Source organism: Gymnoscopelus braueri (genome assembly GCF_963280865.1).
Source record: "Gymnoscopelus braueri genome assembly, chromosome: 14".
NCBI lineage: Eukaryota > Metazoa > Chordata > Actinopteri > Myctophiformes > Myctophidae > Gymnoscopelus > Gymnoscopelus braueri.
This window is the reverse complement of record NC_137619.1, coordinates 6,908,275-6,915,774: the sequence shown is the minus strand read 5'-3', so window position 1 is coordinate 6,915,774 and position 7,500 is coordinate 6,908,275. Positions and strand designations below refer to the sequence as shown.

General features: G+C 43.3%; 1 protein-coding gene across 4 annotated transcripts in view; it reads left to right on the top strand.

Annotated features, from left to right (window-relative positions):
- Positions 1-7,500, top strand: part of cdh11 (cadherin 11, type 2, OB-cadherin (osteoblast)) — a 77,391-nt gene that overhangs the window by 53,505 nt on the left and 16,386 nt on the right. For all 4 annotated transcript variants that reach the window (XR_013934416.1, XR_013934417.1, XR_013934418.1 and 1 more), the window contains exons 8-10: positions 3,681-3,794; positions 5,069-5,208; positions 5,823-5,959. Coding sequence is in view for 1 of the 4 variants with exons in the window: in XM_080449091.1 (XP_080305217.1) it covers positions 3,681-3,794; positions 5,069-5,208; positions 5,823-5,959 (391 nt within the window). In the remaining 3 variants the exon portion in view is untranslated. The remainder of the gene's footprint in view (positions 1-3,680; positions 3,795-5,068; positions 5,209-5,822; positions 5,960-7,500) is intronic.

Genomic DNA, 7,500 nt, shown 5'->3' with positions numbered 1-7,500 from the left:
GAGACATGGACCCTCACAGTGGAGTCAGTACTGCTGTATGGAGCTGAGACATGGACCCTCACAGCACAACAGTAAAAGACCCTGGATGGAGTCTACACAAGCATGCTATGAATGGCACTAGGTGTCACAGGGACCACATCAGAAATGTGCTCCTCTACGGTTTCCCTTTGTCTTGGGTCTCTGTATTTTCATTATCGTTTTTCATTGAGTGTCAATATTAGGCTTGTGCCTGGTTGTAGGTTGAAATCCCTGTGTCGCTGGGTACTCCTTTATCAAAGTACCCAGTGTGTGAAATATTCTCCTATGAAAGATTCCTTTAAATGACAGTTCAATATAATTAGTGTCTGGTTTGAAATGGAGATCAAGCTGACTTTGCTACAATCCCTTCAACAGAAGTAGAATATATTATATTACATTATGTTATTATAAGTCATTCAAACCGTCTTTTCAAGTCATTGTAGTTTCATTGCATAGTCCAGGGGTCTTCAACATCTTTCATCTGAGAAAGTGATGAAGCAGGAACCCCCACTACATATTGTATACATGAGAGTGATGAAGCAAGGACCACCACTACATATTGTATACATGAGAGAGATGAAGCAGGGACCCCCACTACATATTGTATAGATTAGAGATGAAGCAGGGACCCCCACTACATATTATATAGATGAGAGATGAAGCAGGGACCCCCACTACATATTGTATAAATGAGAGAGAGATGAAGCAGGGACCCCCACTACATATTGTATAGATGAGAGATGAAGCAGGGACCCCCACTACATATTGTATAGATGAGAGATGAAGCAGGGACCCCCACTACATATTGTATAGATGAGAGATGAAGCAGGGACCCCCACTACATATTGTATAGATGAGACAGAGATGAAGCAGGGACCCCCACTACATATTGTATAGATGAGACAGAGATGAAGCAGGGACCCCCACTACATATTGTATACATGAGAGATGAAGCAGGGACCCCCACTACATGTTGTATAGATGAGAGATGAAGCAGGGACCCCCCACTACATATTGTATAGATGAGACAGAGATGAAGCAGGGACCCCCACTACATATTGTATAGATGAGAGATGAAGCAGGGACCCCCACTACATATTGTATAGATGAGACAGAGATGAAGCAGGGACCCCCACTAGATTTCATAGATAGCTTCATACCTCTCATACCTCTCACTCTGTACTTGGTCTGCTCTTTTTTACCTCGACACCAAACGTCTTTGCTGAACATAGCTGATCTATGTGAGCTTGTAGATCTGCTGTGTTTTGGCTAAAGAATAGGAATGCTGTTAATGTAACTCTGTAGTAACTTTGAGGACCCCCTAGGGGTCCCGGACCCCCTGTTGAAGACTTCATGAATCAATACAGTTTCATTCCAGAACAAAGTGACTTGAGGCTCTGAGATGAAACAGTGTTCTGGTCTTCTTAATGCATTAAAAATGGGGAGAATTTACTTCATTTGCTTTGAGAAAAATCCTCCTACAGACAGACAGACAGACAGACAGACAGACAGACAGACAGACAGACAGACAGACAGACAGACAGACAGACCATATCATAAGTTGCAAAACTCTTACTTTTCAGGAAATATAAAAAAAGGGGAAAAGATAATTGCTATTTTTGTGCACCACTGTTATGCAATAAAGTAGGACATTAATTTACTAAATAAAACATAGCCCGTTGAAATATGGAGACAGAAGGTATAACTTTTTTATGTTATTAAAAAGATGTTTGGATCCCAACGGATCTAAACTCATACCTGCTTTAATAATGCAGAGTTTGGGACTCTTCTTTTCTTTTATTTTCTTTCTTTTCTTTTCCCTTTGCTCTTAATTTGCACCCTGGTCATGGTGAGACTGAGAATACAATAGAGAGGGGAAAATAAGGAAATCTGTGCTCATTTCTTCCACTAAAACTATGACGAAAAACTCTCGGCCGACTACCTACAACTACATTATATATGTACATTATGTATGTTATATCTAACCCTACTACTAACCCTAACCTAAATGAAACTAAAATAAATGACTATCTAAATGAAACTAAACTAAATGACTACCTACATGAAACTAAACTAAATGAAAACCAAATGAAACTAAACTAAATTACTACCTAAATGAAACTTAACTAAATTAAAACTAAATGAAAAAACGAAGTAAATTGACAATTAAGGTCAACAAATACAAACTAGACTAAAATGTTAGAACTAAGACTAGTCATTGTATGAAGTCATGAACGGGAAGACTGTGTGTGTGTGTGTGTGTGTGTGTGTGTGTGTGTGTGTGTGTGTGTGTGTGTGTGTGTGTGTGTGTGTGTGTGTGTGTGTGTGTGTGTGTGTGTGTGTGTGTGGGTGTGTGCGCACGCGTGCGTGTGTATTAAGTGCTATTAGTTGTCATCTCCACCACAGGCTCTGATGGGGTTTAATACTGTGGAGCAACAGCTCCCCCTATAGACGTCTGAACACACTGCAGCCTGGACACTTAACAAGTCCCCTCAGTCTGTCTGCATTAATAATACTAATTATTATTATTAATAATTCATAATTAATATTAAGCTCTAGTCTAACTTTCTGTAGAATGTACAAATATATGTTCACACACAGTTATAATTTTAAACGCTGCCACCATAATATTAAATGTTCTGACACCATCCATTAAAAGATTTAGATCACTGGTTTCTTTCAAAACTGGCCTTAAAAAACATCTATCAGGAGACCATAAGGGGAGGTTAATGTAAAACACATCTATCAGGAGACCATAAGGGGAGGTTAATGTAAAACACATCTATCAGGACAGGAGACCATAAGGGGAGGTTAATGTTAAAACACATCTATCAGGAGACCATAAGGGGAGGTTAATGTAAAAAAACATCTATCAGGAGACCATAAGGGGAGGTTAATGTATAAAACATCTAACAGGAGACCATAAGGGGAGGTTAATGTATAAAACATCTATCAGGAGACCATAAGGGGAGGTTAATGTATAAAACATCTATCAGGAGACCACAAGGGGAGGTTAATGCAAAAAACATCTATCAGGAGACCACAAGGGGAGGTTAATGCAAAAAACATCTATCAGGAGACCACAAGGGGAGGTTAATGCAAAAAACATCTATCAGGAGACCACAAGGGGAGGTTAATGCAAAAAACATCTATCAGGAGACCACAAGGGGAGGTTAATGCAAAAAACATCTATCAGGAGACCACAAGGGGAGGTTAATGCAAAAAACATCTATCAGGAGACCACAAGGGGAGGTTAATGCAAAAAACATCTATCAGGAGACCACAAGGGGAGGTAAATGTAAAAAACATCTATCAGGAGACCACAAGGGGAGGTAAATGTAAAAATCATCTATCAGGAGACCACAAGCGGAGGTTACTGTATAAAACGTCAATCACTTCCGCCATACCTCCTTTTTCTACTTTGTACATAATAGTGTTTGTATTTGTTATATTTACATGTATTATTTTGTTATTTGTTTATGCTATGTTGATGAATTGAATACCAGGACCTTTTTGTGTTATCCTTTTTGCCTTAATGTCTGACTGTAAATGTGAGGTCCTTACATTTATGACTAATAAAGTATTCAATCTCTCTCTCTCTCTCTCTCTCTCTCTCTCTCTCTCTCTCTCGCTCTCTCTCTCTCTCTCTCTCTCTCTCTCAGATGGTGGACTTTGAGACAAAGAGAACGTATACGCTGAGAGTGGAAGCGTCCAACCCTCACATTGACCCTCGGTTCATCTCCTGGGGACCTTATAAGGATGAAGCTACCATAAAGGTAAAAATAAAACCTTTTAGCATGTGTGAGTGAGGCACCTTTGAAAACAACAATTGTGTACCCGACCGCACAGTCTGTGTGTGTGTGTGTGTGTGTGTGTGTGTGTGTGTGTGTGTGTGTGTGTGTGTGTGTGTGTGTGTGTGTGTGTGTGTGTGTGTGTGGTGTGGGTGGGTGGGTGGGTGGGTGGGTGTGTGTGTGTGTGTGTGTGTGTGTGTGTGTGTCAGAAGGAGCGAGTGCATTTTACGGCAGCGGACCTGCCGCGGAACTGCCGGCAACTGCCGGTGGAGGAGCGGCAGCTGGCGGCAGTGACTGCCGGCGGTGCAGCGGAACTGCCGCGGAACTGCCGGTGGAGGAGCGGCAGCTGCCGGCAGTGACTGCCGGCGGTGCAGCGGAACTGCTGGTGGAGGAGCGGCAGCAGTTTTGGACCATGACGGAGGCGCGCCGACTCAGTAGACCTTGAGGCCAAGGAGTCGCGCCCCGAGCGCCTCCAGGCGCGAGTGTGGGCGGGAGACCATCTGTATATATATGGGAGACCATCCCCATATATATATACAGTTTACAGTTTACATCATAATAATAATACATCAATAATACATCAAATTCATAGAAATAGTAATCTAATAATAAAGTAATACAAAAGTAAACCAATAATCGAATAATAACTAATACATACGTAAACCAAGAACCTATCATCAGCCTACATTGAAACTATACACACTATAAGATGCCAGCTCAACAATGATCTGGCATCTGTCTACATAACATGATATCTAAGTTACATTTTAGCCTTTGCATAATCCTGCAAGGTCGTCAAGGCTAGGGCAAGTGCTACGGCTGAGGTGGAGTCTGAGGAGGAGAGTCTTCAGATTACGGCGGAAGATACATATATATTATGTATCTATACTATGGAAGCCATGAAGGGAGCTGACAGGCTGCTTTTCCAGTCTCCTTAATTCAAGTGGCAGATGGCATGAGGTCTTTGTGATCTTCTACCTTGTTGGCAGCACCTTAGTTTCATCATATCTGCTTCTCTCTGTTTGTAACAATGGAGGAGAACTCATTGTTTGCGTCGTGCAGCCTCTCTGTTCTGTTCTTCTATGTTCATTTATATTCTATTCTCTCTTGGTGACGTCGATCAGTGTGTTACGCAACACTTCAAAGATCTGACTCACTGTGATGGAGTTAACCCTTTGATTTACACACTTTACACCTGGAAACCTGACCCTCTCTCTCTCTCTCTCTCTCTCTCTCTCTCTCTCTCTCTCTCTCTCTAGATAACAGTAGAGGATGCAGATGAGCCTCCAGTCTTCGTTGCTCCCAACTACATATTTGAGGTTGAGGAGAACGCTCCTGCTGGCACCGCGGTGGGAAGGGTCCATGCCAAGGACACTGATACTGCTAACAACCCTGTCAGGTACACACACACACCATAGAGTTAAAAACAATAGAGAGGGCACCGGATATCCCCTCCCATCCACTAGCATTGAGTTGCTCACACAGCGCATGGGCCGAAATCACCCCTTCTTCCGGGTTGTGAAATGTGGTGGGCGAGGCCTATTTGGGGGCTTCTGCGCGTCACTTCTGTGACGCGTTTTGCGTCACAGAAGCGCGCAGCCCCGTGCGCAAGCTCGTGCGCACGCTCGTTCGTGACAGTGGCCCAGGCTGCAGTACCTCAAATGGCCAGCATGTCCATTCCGCTTCAATGAAACCACTGGGTTCTGGGGGCTTGACACACACACACACGCACGCACGCACGCACACACGCACACACGCGTCATTATATTATCATCACTTTACCCAAATACAGCTCAAGTGGAGTTAGGAGGTTTTTGACCATTAATGTAGAGATAGTTGCTAATCGTTGATTAGAATGACCAAGTCCTACGTTGGAGTTCACTCATTAGTTAAATATTTATAAAACCCACACACAGACATAAAGGGTGTTCAATAGCACTGATTTATAAAAGAACATAACAGAGTTAAAAAGCAGAGATAGGAGGTTTGAGGATGTGTTGTTTATGTTTCCAGGTACATGATTCCTCGCTACACAGACGTAGAACAGTTCTTCAGCGTCAACGCCGAGGACGGCATGATCACCACGACCCGACCTCTGGACCGAGAGGCCTTGACCTGGCACAATATATCTGTGTCTGCTACTGAGATAGGTACACTAAACACCACACACACACACACACACACCTGGCACAATATACCTGTGTCTGCTACTGAATATACCTGTGTCTGCTACTGAGATAGGTACACTAAACACTACACACACACACACACACACACCTGGCACAATATATCTGTGTCTGCTACTGAGATAGGTACACTAAACACCACACACACACACACACACCTGGCACAATATACCTGTGTCTGCTACTGAGATATAGCCTGGTAAACCCTCCCTCCGGAAATCTCAATTCCATTTCATTTCAGGAGTGAGTCTGGCATGAACCGCCTCTCTGCAATATTGGCTGTATATGCAAACGGTCGCGCCTATCAGCGTCGTCGCACATCGTTCTGTGATTGACAGCGACAGTTGGCCAATCAGGTGGCGAGTTCGAGTGAGCCCAAAACACGAACGGCAGCCATCTTTTTCTGTGGCAGTTTTCTCCGCTATTTTTTTACTTCAAAAAGCTCTCTAACTTCTATTTTGAGGCACGGAATTTACTTATAAGATATCGTTTGGATAGAATGTAGTTGTTTAACTTCATATATGTGGTCAATTAATCATGACAAAGCCTATTAAAAAATAATAATTAGAGAACCGGTAGGGGCGGGCAGTGACACCATTGTACCCGAAAAAGGCAACCCATTTTGGGTATGGCTGTCTCAAAAGTCCCGTCGCGTCACATTAAGATTGGTGAACTGCTGATTGGCTGAAGGGGAAAAAATTATCATTGGCTGAAGGGGTTGTCAGTCAACGGTATTACTCCCCGCCCAACTCCAGCACAGCCAATATTGCAGACAGGCGGATCAGGCCAGACTCACTCCTGAAATGAAATGGAATTGAGATTTCCGGAGGGAGGGTTTACCAGGCTAACTGAGATAGGTACACTAAACACCCCACACACACACACACACACACACACACCTGGCACAATATATCTGTGTCTGCTACTGATATAGGTACACTAAACACTACACACCACACACACTCACCGGCAAAATATATCTGTGTCTGCTACTATAGGTACACTAAATACTACACACCCCACACACACGCACGCACGCTCTCACGCACGCACGCATGGTGCGCGCTCACAGCACTCGCACACGCGCACACGCACACACACACACACACACACACACACACAAACACCTGGCACAATATATCTGTGTCTGCTACTGAGATAGGTACACACTAAATACTACACACAAACACACACACACACGCACGCACACACATCTAATTACTTTAGTTAGCTCATCACATCTCAGTTAGCTCATCGCTCAGCAGACATTTTGATTTTCACAAATCACCAGTTTAGATGCCAGAAATGGAAACTTAAGTACTGTGTTTATAAAAAAATAAATAAAGATTTCCCAGCAACCCACCTCTCTCTCTCTCTCTCTCTCTTCTCTCTCTCTCTCTCTCTCTCTCTCTCTCTCTCTCTCTCTCTCTCTCTCTCTCTCTCTCTCTCTCTCTCTCTCTCTCTCTCTCTCCTCTCTCTCTCTCTCTCTCTCTCTCTCTCTCTCT